The 14,310-nt window shown below is 57.1% G+C and overlaps 1 protein-coding gene across 1 annotated transcript in view; it reads right to left on the bottom strand.

The window, feature by feature from the left end:
- Positions 1–14,310, bottom strand: part of MYH9 (myosin heavy chain 9) — a 93,525-nt gene that overhangs the window by 1,561 nt on the left and 77,654 nt on the right. Inside the window, exons 24-39 of the mRNA XM_024743444.1 lie at positions 13,824–13,947; positions 11,700–11,871; positions 10,703–10,915; positions 9,889–10,033; positions 8,469–8,675; positions 8,136–8,240; positions 7,743–7,895; positions 6,408–6,656; positions 5,122–5,334; positions 4,754–4,966; positions 4,292–4,453; positions 2,982–3,210; positions 1,825–1,964; positions 1,320–1,528; positions 547–655; positions 269–441 (exon numbers count right to left, since the gene is read on the bottom strand). Coding sequence (XP_024599212.1) covers positions 269–441; positions 547–655; positions 1,320–1,528; positions 1,825–1,964; positions 2,982–3,210; positions 4,292–4,453; positions 4,754–4,966; positions 5,122–5,334; positions 6,408–6,656; positions 7,743–7,895; positions 8,136–8,240; positions 8,469–8,675; positions 9,889–10,033; positions 10,703–10,915; positions 11,700–11,871; positions 13,824–13,947 — 2,816 coding nt within the window. The remainder of the gene's footprint in view (positions 1–268; positions 442–546; positions 656–1,319; positions 1,529–1,824; positions 1,965–2,981; positions 3,211–4,291; positions 4,454–4,753; positions 4,967–5,121; positions 5,335–6,407; positions 6,657–7,742; positions 7,896–8,135; positions 8,241–8,468; positions 8,676–9,888; positions 10,034–10,702; positions 10,916–11,699; positions 11,872–13,823; positions 13,948–14,310) is intronic.

The raw sequence follows: 14,310 nt of genomic DNA on the forward strand, positions 1-14,310 counted from the left end.
GTACCACCAAAAAAAAAAAAAAAAATTTAAAAAAAAAAAAAAAAAAAAAAAAGGCCGGGCTACAGCCCAGGAGGCAAGGAGAACGAGGAAGGGCTCTCTGACCGGCACTTTCTCGGCGTCATTAAGCACCTTGCTCGTTGACATCTAGCTGAGAAAGGTGACTGAATTTATAGGAGCCTCATTTTCCAAATTCTGCTCTTCAGGACAAACTAACTTTTTGAAGGAGAAAGGGTCCTGTGAAGGGGCAGGTGGGGCCGGCGGGGCTCACCTGAGCTTGTTCTTGAGGGAGCTGACCTCGCGGTTCATGGCATCCGCGGTCTCCGTGGCATCCTCCAGCTCACGCTGCAGTTTCCGGCGGGAGGCATTAGCCCGCTGGGCCTCTTCCTCGGCCTCCTCCAGCTGCCGCTTGAGCTGCTTCAGGCGGGTGGACGCCTTGTCCGCCTGCGGAGACGCGTGGCCAGGGGCCCCGGTCATGACCCCACACGCCTGTGGCCCTCCCCGCCCTCAGCCGCCAAGGGGCAGGGCCCCGCTCCGCCGCCAACACACCTGGTCCTTGTACTGCTCGGCGCTCCTCCGCTCATCATCCACCTGCAGCAACACATCCTTCAGCTTCTTCTCGGCCCGACGCACCTGCTTGGAAGCCGCCTGGCGCTCCCTGAAAGGCACGAACACAGAGGCTCAGGGGGGCACCCTCTTTCGGAAGGTCTGGCCGACAAATCCACAGGCCGGGGCACCCATTCCCGGGCCTCACTGGTACTTCCCCTGATGCTAAGGTAGACCGCCTTTACTGAACACTCTTATGAAGGCACTGGGATTAGCCCCATTTCACAGATAAGGAAACTGAGGTTCAGAGAAGGGAACTGACACATCTCAGAGAGCACATATAAAGCTAGGAAAAAGAGGACTTCCCTGGCGATCCAGTGGTTAAAGACTCTGCACTTCCAGTGCAGGGGGCACGGGTTCAGTCCCTGGTCAAGGGAACTAAGATCGCACATGCTGCTCAGTGCAGCCAAAGAAAAATCTAGCAAAAAGGAAGACTGACCCCCATTACCCCCCAAAGAAATCTCAGTCTTGCTGAGCCCACGGATGGGCTGCCCGGGTGGGTGGGAGCCCCACCTCTCGGATTCAGCCCTCAAGAGAGTCATCAGGCTCCCCAACTTTAGAAGTGGGCTATGGGTCCTATTCAAACTCCACAAGCCCCAGCAAAAGGCCCCAGGGAAAGGGGTGAGAGCCCCGTCAGGATGGGGGGAAACAGTCTCAGGGGCGGACACACAGAGGAGCCGGCAGACGGTGCCAGGTGGCGGGCGAGGGGCACCCACTTGGTCTCGTTGTCCAGCTGCTCCTCCAGCTGTGCGATCTTGGCCTCGAGGGCGGTGATGGAGGCCTTGTACTTGGACTTGACGGTGCCCTCCATCTCCTGCAGCTTGACCTTGAGCTCCTTGTTCTGGCGCTCCAGCTGCTGCCGCGCGTTCTCGTTCTTCTGGGCGTGACTGCGCTCCAGGTTCAGGTCGGTGTTGATCTGGTCGATCTGTGGGAAGAAGGGCTGGTGACCTTGAGGAAGGCGGGGATCCCGGCTGGGGGCAGAGGAGGGGCAGCTGGACCCTGCAGGGCCCCTGATCACTAGGCCTTCCCGCAAGAGGGAGCTGCCCAGCGTAAAGGGTCAGAAGCAGCTCAGCACCCGAGAGAGAGGAACCAAGGAGCCAGTGCAGGCACCAGGACATCATCCCCTAAGCGTCAGGGGGCGGCCGCCTCTGCCTCTGCCACTGGGGAGGCCCACCCGCGTCACCGAGGGGGCCCTGGTGCGCAGAGAGCCCCGCCGCTCACCTGCAGGTTGGCCTTCTTCAGCCTGTCGTTCACCAGCTCCGTGTTGCCCTGCTCCTCCTCCAGCTCCTCCTCCAGCTGTGCGATGCGGGCCTCCAGGCGCCGCTTCTCCTCCAGCGCCAGGGCACTGGGAGTGGGAGCCCCTCTGAGGCCACAGCTTAGGCCCCGTATGATCACACAGCCCCCATACCTAAGCGCTAAGAACTAAGCCAGGGCTTCCCTGGTGGCGCAGTGGTTAAGAATCCGCCTGCCAATGCAGCGGACACGGGTTCGAGCCCTGGTCTGGGAGGATCCCACATGCCGCGGAGCAGCTAGGCCCGTGAGCCACAGGTACTGAGCCTGCATTCAAGAGCCCGCGAGCCACAACTACTGAGCCCGCACGCCGCAACTACTGAGCCCGCGCGCCGCAACTACTGAAGCCTGCGCACCTAGAGCCCGTGCTCCGCAACAAGAGAAGCCACCGCAATGAGAAGCCCGCGCACCGCAATGAGGAGTAGCCCCGGCTCGCCGCAACTAGAGAAACGCCTGAGCACAGCCACAAAGACCCAACGCAGCCAAAAATAAATAAAAATAAATAAATAAATAAAATAAAAACTAAGCCAGGTGCCGGGGATGTTGCAATAAACAGGAAATCATCCTGGCCTGACGGGATGCTGGTCCCTCTACCTTCCAGGCAGACAGGAAGCAGGGGCGACAGGACAAAGACGTGAGTTAAGGCCACAGTGCGGGACTCTGAAAGCCGGCGGGGGCAAGGGCTTCACCCTGAGGGTGAGGCGGCCTCACCAGAGACCCACGTGTGCAGGAGGGCACAGCCGGTCTGGTCAGGGCAGATGAGGAGAGCCTGGATGTCTGGCCCAGCTAGGAGCAACTGGGTAGCCAGCATCATCAAGGCAGAAGACTGCCCAGAGCCTGGGGATGCTTTCACGGCCTGCCTCGTGTGAGGGACAAGGCCGCCAAGGGGACACTCGGCGCCGTAAGCCTCGGGGAGGGACCCCTCCTCGCCAGGCAGCAAGTCACCGCAGGTGGTGGTGATTCATGCGAGGGAGCCGGCCCCAGGAGGTGACGAGTTAATTCACACACACACACGTTCTAATCACACCAGGGAGCCTTGCTACTTCATGAAACCCCGAGGGGCAATTCTTTCAGAAAGCAAGAACCACGCCGGCCCATCGCTGGAGCTTGGCCCGTTCTTCCAGGTCTGCCCGGGTGGCCCCGGCATGTGGGTGGAGGCCCCGAGCGCCCTGCTCCGGCCCGGCCCACCTCCTGCAGCTGGATCATCTCGGCCTCCATGCTCTTCATCTTCTTCTCGTTCTCCTTGGCCTGTGCCAGGATCTCCTCGCGGGAGGTGCGCGTGTCCTCCAGCTCCCGCACGCAGTCCTTCATCTGGGCCTGAGGGCAGGGAGGAGAGGCTTGGTGCCACCGTCCCGCCGCTCCCGTGTGCCCACACCCCCGCACAGGGACGCCCCGCCGACAGGGACCGACGGCTGGGCCTCAGCCTGTGGCCACATTCAACGAACATGGCTATAAAAGGGCAAAAGAGTAAAGACAAAGCTTCCCTTTACTCTAAACCATCTTTACACGCTTTTAACTGTTAGGATCTACAAAGCACACCTGCGGCAGCGTTAGTCCCCGGGTGCGTATTAGTCCAGCTATGTTTTTGTTTACTTTCTACCACCTCCTGTTGTCTTGGATCCTGCGCTCTGGGGCCATCCCCACTGCTCCAGGTCAACGGCCACCTGCCAGGTTAGTCCCGGCAACATGGCGCGGTCATGTGTCCTTTGTTCACTGGTGATTCGTTTTAACTCTGAAGATCTTGGGAAATAGTTGTGTTTTTTTTCCTTCTGCAGATAAATCCCAAATTGGGATTCCCCAGGCCAAAGGATACAACCCTTGCTGGGCACGGCCAAGTGGTACCAGGTAGAGCGGCCACCGCAATGAGAGCACCTATGCCCTACTACCTCGCAAACACCAGCGTTTACACTGGATCTTATTGTTGCTGGTTTGCTGGATATGATGTGCATCTCGGAGCTGGTTTTTTAAACTTATTATTCTTTCATTACTGATGAGCCCAAGTACGTGTTCTGTGCTCCGGGCTGCTTCTCTGAACCATCAGCTTGGAACCTTCCACCATTGTTAAGGCTGGGATGGGCCACGTCTGGTTTGTTCTAGAAATCTGCCACTAAGTGACTATAACGCCATTGCACTTCTAGGTTTACACTTGTTTGTTTCTTTGTTTAAGGCACTCAAAGACAACAATCTTACTGCAAGTTTGCTTCCGACTAGTTTGTTTCTGCTCAGCTTCTGGGTTTCCATCTGGGAGATGGAGCTAAAGGCACCCCAAGACCTTCCTCGGGGAGGGCAACATGGCACTTCCCAGCACTCATCGGCCGCCCCACTAGTGTCCCAGCCCCGTGCTGAGCCCGACGCTGCCATGTGCGGCCGGATCTGGTTTGGTCCAGCCTGAGCTCACCTGCAGCTTCCGCAGCTGTTTGATGGCTTCGTCCCGGTTCTTGTTGGCCGAGTCGATGTGGGCCTCCAGGTCCTTCAGGTCCATCTCCAGCTTCTTCCGAGCAGCCACGGCCATCGAGCGCTGCTTCCTCTCATCCTCCAGCTCAGTTTCCATCTCCCGCACCTGGGGAGATGCCGACGGCTCAGGAGGCCGGACGTACCCACAGACCCTGCCTCAGCTCACGGCCCGGGTGGGCTTGGTCCAGTCCCGTGGCATCCATGGGGCGTCCAGGGACAGGGAGGACTCCTGACCATAAAACCCTAGTATAGGGGGCCACTGACCCCCAGGCAGAGGATTGGAACGTGAGGACGTGGAGGGCGTAATCAGGGGACTCCCCCAGTCCCGGCGGAAGGAGAAAGGAGCCCCCAGAACCCGGGGCTCCCTGCCCGCCTCTGCCCAGGGGAGTGGGAGGGCCGTCCGCACCTGTCTGACCAGCTGCTTCTTCTTCTCCTCGCTCTGCTCGTCACGGCCCTGCAGGTCCCGCTCGAACTGGGCCTTCATGGCCTGCAGGTTCACCTCCAGCCGCAGCTTGGCGTCCTCGGTGGCCTGCAGCTCGTCCTCCAGCTCCTCGAGCTGGGTCTTCATCTCCTCCACCTGCTGCTCCAGGGCCCGCTTGGACTTCTCCAGCTCGTGGACCTGCCGCCGAGGGGACGTGGTCAGGAGCAGAGGGGCGCGAGGCCCCCAGGTTCCCAGCCTCCGTGTCCGTGAGCCCCTAATCCTTCGCGTCCTGAGGCCATCTCCCTCCCCCACCACCCGCCGCCCCAGTGCCGGCCGTGGGCTCGGGGACTCACGCTCTTGCCGACATCGTCCTTGGAGCTCATGAGGTCCTCCATCTCCGCGCGGAACTGCTTGTTGAGCCGCTCCAGCTCTGCCTTCTGCTCCACGGCCTCCTCCAGAGCCCGGGCCAGAGACAGCGCCTTGGTCTCCTTCTCCCGGGCCTCGGCCTCCGCCCGGTCGCGCTCCTCCCCGTACTTGGCGGAGATGGTCTTCTCCTCGGCCAGGAGCTGGGAGACAGGCAGGCACCATGAGGCTCGAGTGACCGGCTCTCAGAAAGAGCTCAGGGCCTGCTGGCCTCTGGCAGGTAAAGCATCTGGGCCCGAACTCCCTGGGGAAGGAGGGTCCCAGGGGCCAGGACTGGGGGGAGGGGGACCAAGGAGAACAGCGAGCCGGCTTCTTCCGATTGCGACACGTGCTGTGCAGACGAAGGTGGAGATGGCCTCTGCACAACCCATTGGAGTCTGTGTAACTTCTATCACTTAGTAACCGAGGTTCTTTATGACACTCAGTGCCCCTTCCGGAAACCCACAGGAAGTAAACATTTCACCCTCAGGACCCGGAAAGCCCCTGGTTTTCCTGAATAACTGGTTGGTGTTTACCTTGAAAAGAAAGCGAATCTGGCTGCTCAGAGGCGCGAATCCCTTGTGGCCCCCCTCCAAGGATGTGAGGCATCTTTTCCCTGCGCTGGCCCACCCTGACCATATCATCTTGTTTTCCGCCCTCCCCCTTCCCTTTGCTTCAGCACCTCTTTACTCCATGGACTTATTTCTTAAAAGGGACAGATGGGAAACGCTTTAGACTGCACGTGTGACTTCAGACTTTGCGTAACTGCTACGTTAGTACTAAAGCAGCTGTAGTGACAGCTGTGCTCAATACCTCTGTCCACCACAGGCAGTGGGCGCCCTCGGCCAGTTTGCCGACCCCTGCTTTATTCCAGTTTTCTATCCCACCCCACTGCCTGCGTCTCGGTAAGCTGCCTCAGATCTCTTGGAGTAAGCAAGAGTTATGAACGTATAAAGAAAAATTCTAATTAGAGAAGATTCGAAAAACATAAACCAAGAAAGGGGAAATGTTGCTCCCAAACCTATCGTGTGAAGACACCCAGTTCTGAGCGCTTTCTTTCCAGGCGCCTCAACGAGCTGGAATCCGGGAGGGCCCTCTGAGCGCCTGCCCCTCAGGGCCTCCTCCCGAGCTGGGTGACGGTGACCCCGGGCTGGGCTGACGGACAGAGGCCCCTGCCCGAGGCAGGGTGTCTGCAGAGAGGAGGACATGAGGCGGTGGCAGCACCAACAACACCCACCTGGTCGAACTTCTTCTGCTTCTTCTCCAGGTTGGAGACGCTCTGCCGCTGGTGGTCCAGGTCCACGAGCAGGTCGTCCAGCTCCTGCTGCAGCCGCGTCTTAGTCTTCTCCAGCTTGTCGTAAGCGGCCACCTTCTCCTCGTAGCGCTGGCTCAGCCCCTCCAGGTCCTTCTGGAGCTTCCTCTTGGCCTCCTCGGCCGTCTCCAGGCACCCCACGCCGTCCTCCACCTTCTTCCTCATGTCGGTGACCTGGGCGGGAGCAAGGGGTAAGGAGGCACCCGGCACGGCACCTGCTCGGGTAACGTGGCCACACCTGGGACAGCTGGGAGCTGGCCTGCCACCCCAGTTACGGAGACGGCTCCCCCAACCACTTCCCGCTCCCTCTGGGACCAGGGAAATGGAGCTTCTGCAGAGGGCAGGTGCCTAGCGCATAGAGCCCAGGGGAGGCAGACACCACAGGTCAGCTTGGGAAGGCCTCTCAGTCGTGACCCGCACCAGCCGCTCGTACCAAGACGGAGGCCTACAGTGGGAAGCCTCCTCCCCTCCCCCAGGCAGCAGCCTGGTGCCCCCTGCCTGCAGGCGTCCGTCTCGCAGCCCCCTCCTCGCATCTGGACACACAGCTGCCACCGTGCCCACACTCCCTACCGCCATCCAGGTACCCTGTACCCTCCCCGACCTGGTGCGGATCTTCTGGCACGTTTAAGTCCTAAGACGGATCCAGAAGAGGGCCCTTGGTCTATCTTTGGCCCCGGACTCTTTCAGAGTCCAGAGAAGACTCTGACTTCCTTCTCATAATGAGGTTTGAACGTGCATAAAGCAAAATACGCAGGATTACCAAGAAACCAATATAGAAAAGTGCAGGTGTCGGGTATTTTTTAAGACTGTGGTTCAGTAACCATCGTGCTTCTTTATCAGCCCAGCAGATAGCAGGCTCCTGAGTGGCCAGGAGCACGATGACCTTCCCAAAGCCTGCCCTCAGCTCAGACACGATGACCGGTGGTTTCTACTGAACAGGCCACCAGCACTGCTAGGGCCACGGCTTGTTGCCTACATTCATAACAGAAGAAAACGCCAAAGGCCAGCTGGAGATTGGTGAAATGAAGATGTACGTCTCCTCCACCCAAGTTCATGGGTTCCTAAATTCTCCTTGGGGACCCCAGGCATGAGCCCTGGTCTGGGGAGGGCAGGAGCTCCCCCAGGGGAAGGTGTCCAGCTTGGGGTGGCCTGGGTGGACCCAGCGGCAGGGCTGTGCCCTGGAGTCCAGGTGGGCACCCCGCCAGAAGCTCCCCAGCCTGCAGGCTCCCTGGGGTGTCTTGCAGGGAGCCAGCTCCGAACCTGGGCATGGAGAGTGGCGATCTGCTTCTCGAGGTTCCGTTTGGCCTCCTCCTCCTCCTCCAGCTGCTCCTTTAAGGAGTTCTTCTCGTCCTCCACCTGCTTCAGCTTGGTGCTCAGACTCAGCTTCTGCCGGTTCTCCTCCTGCAGGAGCTCCTACTCCGAGAACAAGGAGGGCAGGGGCTTAGGACCCGCAGCGTCAGGGCCCCGCGGTCCCCATACCCTTGGTGGAAGAGGGGAGCAGTCCCTCGGATTCAGGGGGCAGCCAGCAGAGACCTGGCAAGGAGCCGGGAGGACGCAGAGAGCCCCCGGATACAGGGGAGGACGCTCTTGAGACAAAGACCCAGAAGCCTGGTAGCTAATGCCGTACGGGCACAGGACCCGTCCCGCCCTTACCTGCGTGTCCTGCAGCTGTGACTCCAGAGTGGAGAAGTCTTTGGTGAGCTTGCTGGACTTGCTGTCCGACTGGGTGAGAAGACCCGTCACATTGTCCAGCTCAACCTGCGCACGGATGGGAGACAAAGCCCCATGAGCTCAACCACGACTGCTTGGGCCCCACCTCGGCTCTCTCGGCCATGCTGGACCTGAGTCACAGGCTGAACCCCAGAGGCCTCGCAGATTGAGCCAGGTTGCGGAGACAGAGAGAGAGAGAGAGAGAGAGAGAGAGAGACAAGAGCGGGAGCCCTGGAGATGTGGGCCAGGACCCAGGAGGTCCGGCGGAGGCCTCACCTGCAGTTTGGAGACCTTGTCGGCCAGCTCCGTGCGCACGCGCTCCCCCTCGGTGAACTTGACCTGCAGCTCCTGAAGCTGGGCCTCCACCTTCTTGCGCTTGTGCTCGGAGTCCCCCTTGCCCTGAAGCAGCACCTTCACCTCGTTGGCCAGCTCCCCTCGCTCATTCTCCAGGGTCTGCTTGGCCTTCTCGAGGTTGGCTTTCACCTGGCAGCGGGGAGAAAAGCGAAGACGTGAAAGGGGGCACCTGTGACGTGAGGCTGGTCTTTCTAACATCATCGAAGATCCGGCAGATCCAGACCCAGAATCGGGTGCCTTTGCAGCAAAAACGACACTGGGCAAGTCTGGGGGATGACGAGCTGGCAAGGGTCCCAGACTCGGAAGGCTTGGGCCTGATGTGAACTCAGCACCCAGCTGGGGCCGGACACCCGGCACGTGGGCTCCCCCAGCTCTCACATCATCCCTGCCCGGCCTCCTGCACCAGCTTCAGGGAGCGTCCAAGGGCAAGATGCCATCATTGCTGATGTTAAGATTTTAGCTGTTATTATAGGATGACGGAAATTATAATTGTTCGTAGGTAGACTTGCAGAAAAGCCTCTTGAAAATTTGATGTTCAAAGTAACACAGTGATGTTCTTCCAGACAACATAAAAGCCGAGTTTACAGAATAAACACGACAATCCCAATCTAGTCCGTACTGAGCCGGCCACAGCATCACGGGCAAGTTCAAGGGTAAACCGGACCCAGCGTGAATGCAAAGTCACTTTGGGTGAAAACAGCTAAAGGACCAGGCAAGGCTTCAACCTGCCCAGAACCAGGTGGAAATTGAAGGTAGATAGGTAGACAAGGCAGGTTTCTGAAAATATTGTACATGTGGAAGAGCCTCTGCCTTCTCGGGCTGCCACCAAGGGTGGCCGTGAGCTGGAGGCCACCGGATGCAGGACTGGTCTTGTTCAGGAACTGCTCGGCCATAGCCGAGAAACCATCTGGGGTCAACATCCCCAGGGTTCTCCCACGAAGACTCCAACTGACCACCTGTTGGGTGTGTTCTAGAGAAGGGACGGGCTTCAGAAAAGGGGACCCCAATGGCTCTCTGAAACTCAGTTTCAGAGTTGCTCCAATTCCATGAAATTTTCTGGTCTGACAGGTTGATGAACAAGATAATAATGAGAATAAATGATTCTTGAACAACTTACCGAGCCCTTACTATCTAAGTGCCTCACATGTTACCAACTCCAACTCTCACATTAATTGTAGGAGACGGGCTATCATCAGCCTCCCTTACAGATGGGATAACTGAGGCACAGAGGGACCTACATCCCCAAGTCACACAGCCACGAGGGGCTGGAGCCTAGACTCTGCAAGGGCCCCCCCGACAGTGGCAGAGCCTCACGTAGCCAGTCCTGGGGAGGCCCACGCACCCGCTTCGTCTGCTCCAGCTGCTCTGCCAGTTCCTCCACGGCCTGTGAGTGCTTCTGTCTCATCTCCTGGATCTGGGCCTCGTGGGTCTTTGCCTCCTCCTCAAGGGTCTTCTTCAGGATGTTCACTTCCTGTTCACGTTTGGACCTGGACAGAGAAACGCCCTCAGGAGGGAGGCCAGGGATCCAGGAGCGATGCTGCCCTGGGGATCTTCTGTGGCAACAGAGAGCACCCGGCAAGGGGCACTGGCCACCCCAGGCAGCTTTCTGCCCGCTGGCCTCTCTCCGTGGCCATCCATCCTACAGCCCAGGCTCACAGACACACTTTTTTTTTTTTTTTTAAATGTACTGTAGGCCTTTTATGTAAGGAATTGGATTTTATTCTAAATACGAGGAGCCAGGAGTGAGTTATAAGCAGATTAATTAAATTAATTAATTAATTAATTTGGCCGCACCAGGCAGCATGCAGGATCTTCGCTTCCCAACCAGGGATGGAAGTCGTGCCCCCTGCAGTGGAAGCGCAGCATCCTAACCACCGGACTGCAAGGGAATTCCCCACAGACACACTTTGTAGAGGCTTCTGTAGCCTCTCAGCTTTAAAGCCCACCCTTGCCTCACCCCAACTCCAAGCCAAGTTCTTCTACTCTAGGGAGAAGCTGCTGAGGAACCACCAGCTTCCGAGCTCTCTGCTCCATAACAATAGGCCGCTGTGTGTGTGCAGAGACTTGGGGTCCACCCCTCCCAGGCCACAGCCTCCCCTTCCCTGCACCACCACCCCTATCCCCCAGTGACTGGGGCAGTCGGTCCCAAGACACACCTGAGCTCCTGCTGGGCAGCCGTGGAATCCAGAGTGTCCTCCAACTCTGTTTTTAGAGCCTCCAGCTCTTCCCCGAGGTCCCGTTTCTGCTTCTCAGCTTTATTCCTAGCAGCACGCTCAGACTCCAGGTCTTCTTGGAGTTCAGAAATCTGAGATTCCAGCTCCCGGATCTTCTTTAGGGCCATGTTCTTCTGGGCGGCTTCTTCTTCCACTCTGCCAAAGAGAGCAAAAACATCAGGATGAGGTCACTGTCACCTACGGAGAGCAGAGTCTGCAGAAAAGGCTTCAGAGAGGTGCAGCCAAAGCCACTTCTGGCAGTCATAATCATGGCCCTTAGGAGGTCTTCTCAGCAAAAACATCTGACGCATCCAGAAGACTTAGCGCTCTTCCACTTTGAGAATTCAAAAACCTCACAGAAGAATCATTTCATTTTCCAAATTAAGATTCAGTCCTTTAAACATTAAAAAAAAAATGAAATGTTAACTGAAAAAAAAAAAAAGGAAATAAAATGCTACAGTCCATGATTACAGCAACTAAGGAGAAATACAAATGTGCTCCGACTTTGGGTGACAAGGATGCGTCAGTGCACGTTCATGAATCGTAACAAACGTATCACTCTTGCGGGGGGGTTGCTAACGAGGGAGGCTGTTCACATGGGGACTTGGGAATTCGCTGTAACTTCTGCTCAATTTTGTTATGAAGCTAAATATGCCTGGGGAAAAAAATCTTTTTTAAAAGCATGCCTGTAGCCACGAAATTTTAAAAAGGAAAGGAAAGAATTGCTATGATTGGATGACTAGGGTTGTGGATGAATTTTGGGGGGATTACAAATGACAGAGAAGCCTTAGACTGCACTTTTAGTGAACAGAAAATGTTTTGTCATTAATTGGCTTCCAAGACAACAGCGGAGTACGTGCCCGCAGTTCACTGATGCACCGAGAGCCACAGCGGGGAGCACACTGAGAGCGCGGGCACTGGCTGATGCTCTGGCCCTCACCTGGCCAGGGCAGCCTGGAGCTCCTCCTCTTTCTTGGCCAGCTGCATCTTGAGCTCAGCAATCTGAGCCTGCAGCTCGGCGATCTGGTCACTGAGGTCCGTGGAGTCTCCCTCTAGCTTCCGGCGGGTCTTCTCCAGCTCCTGACGCTGCTTCTCCTCTCTTCGCAGGCGCTCTGAGAAGGAAGAACGGAGAGATGCGAACAGACCCCTCAGTGGCTACAGATCTGTCTTTGTCTTCAAATCTTACATAAAATGCCAAATATTTGTTACAGAACGTCAGTGCTGTTTAAATGATCATGATTCACACTCATACCCAACTCCTGGATGAAGGGAAAGAACGTCACCATAAGCTTCCAAGTCCTTGTCTCTCCAACCCCACCCAGTGACCCTTCCCACCAAGGGAACTATTCCCCCAAAGTTCATGTTTACAGTTCCCTCGTTTCCCTTTGAGGCTCCACCATGTCTGCCTCCCTACAAATTATAACATTTAGTCTTGCACGAATCTGAACTTACAGTAGGGATCTGTCCTATATGAATTCTATGGAGACGGTACAGCGGGACCAGAGTCCAATGGGCTTTACAACTCCTGTTATGACGTCACCTAGGTGATGTCCTTACCTTTCTGTGCCTCATCTGAGTAGTAAGGCTATAAGACAAGCTACTTCCTTAGGCTGCTGGGAGGCTCAAACGTGTTGGTATCTGAAAGCACCTGGAACCGTGCCTGCCCATAGAGTGTGCGCAGTAAGGGCTGGTGACTCTTATTCCTCATCTTACTTTTGTCGCTCAACATTAAAATCTTGAGATTTAGCGACTTAAGTGTCACTGTAATGGATCCATTTGGACTTCTGTCTGTGTATTCCACCACGTGAACACACCACAACTTATCTGTCTATCCTACAGCTGATGGGCACTTGTAGGATAGATGGGCACAGCCTACAGCTGTGTGCCCTCCTGAGCCACGATGCCGTGAGCATTCTTGCCCATGACTCCCAACGCACGTGGACGAGAGGGATGGGCTGCAGGCAAAGCTTCAACCTCACTAGGCACTGGCAGACTGTTCTCCGAAACTGTCTACCAATTTACACTCCCACTGGCAGTGTGTGTGCGTTCTGACTGTTCTACATCTTTGGCAACACCTGTTAGTGTCAAACTTTCACGTCTGCCAATCCAGCCGGCCTGCTGCTCCAAGACCTCCTGGATGATGGAGTCTTTCAGGCTATTCCCAGGTGAAGAGATCTCTGTGTCAGGACGCCTCTTCCCCTTGATGGTCTGAACACCTTAACCCAGGAGGGGCCAAGAAACCAAGCTGGGAAAATTCTCCTAGCGACCAGCCCAGATGGTTTCAGCCCTACGTCCACTGGGCACTGACAACTGCCCTGTGCACCGGGCTTCCCCACGTCTCCCCAGAGGGAGCAGTGGTTTCTGGCTGGAGCTCAGAGCTCCCCCGGTGGTCTGGGCTCCCCTTGCCCCCGTACCGCTCCTCTCAAGGGGCAGGGGGACAAGGGGTCCCCAGACAGCACAGACCTGGGCTTGTGCCATCCTCCTAGCCACCACGGATCCCAGGGCACAGGGAGACAGAGGCATGATTTGTCTCCCTGCCCCACGTGAAGCAACGGCCTCTCGCGATACCTGCCCGGCATCTTAAAACACACACAGCATGTCCATGCGCATTATTTAGTTCATTCCTCACACTCACCCTTTCGCTGTGTCCCCTTAGAGGTAAGAGAAACTCAAGCTCACGGAGATTAATAGGTACAAGATGACACAGGAAGTTAGTGGCAGAGTCGCAGTCAAACCTAGAAGCTCCTAGGAAGTCTCAGAAGCTTGTGAAACGCATGGTGCGTGACACGAGAGAAACGCCGGAGCTCAATTCTCGACACTCGTCACTTGGGGGAGCGTCCCTCCCAACTAGTGCCTGGAGGTCCAGACTCCACAGGGAGCGGGCGCTGACCCCCATGTCTCGAGGGCAGCAGCCGGATACCACAGACCCCAGCCTCGCCTGCACAGAGCGAGCAGGAGACCCGGCCGGCACTCCAGCTCCCGGCAGCGAGGCCCAGGCTGGGCCCCCGAGCAGGGGACACTCCAGCGATCCCGAGTCCGACCGTTGCTGCCGCCACCCCCTTACCCTCCAGGTCGGTGATCATCGCCTCGTGCTTGTTCTTGAGCTTGGCCAGGCTCTTAGATTTCTCCTCCTCTTCCGTGAGGTTGGTGGTGAACTCGGCTATTCTGTCTTCCAGCAGCTTCTTCTCCTGGAGGGCGAGGGTGGGTCAGAGCTTAAAGTCAGCTGAGCGCAGAACACATCAGCTCTCCTCAAGGCACGGCTCACCCAGACATTGAGGACTGAATGGCGGGGCAGGGCCTTAAACACCTGGTCAAGTTCATTAAGATTTCCTAGATCAAAGGAGTCATTTTGAAAGGTCACTAGCTCCCCTGCAATAGCTGGGCCTGCGTCACCCCTTTCTGCTCAGGTGAGAAGAGCCGCCAGGTGACAGTGAGCGTCAGCGAGGGAACTCAGGGCAGGCGGGATGGCGCCACCTTCTGCATGCCTTCGACCTCCCCCTTCCTCACCCCGCAAAGCGCCCCTGTCCTTCTCACTTTCTGCTCTGTGTGGC

This window comes from Neophocaena asiaeorientalis, unplaced genomic scaffold (assembly GCF_003031525.2).
Source record: "Neophocaena asiaeorientalis asiaeorientalis breed wild unplaced genomic scaffold, Neophocaena_asiaeorientalis_V1.1 scaffold332, whole genome shotgun sequence".
NCBI lineage: Eukaryota > Metazoa > Chordata > Mammalia > Artiodactyla > Phocoenidae > Neophocaena > Neophocaena asiaeorientalis.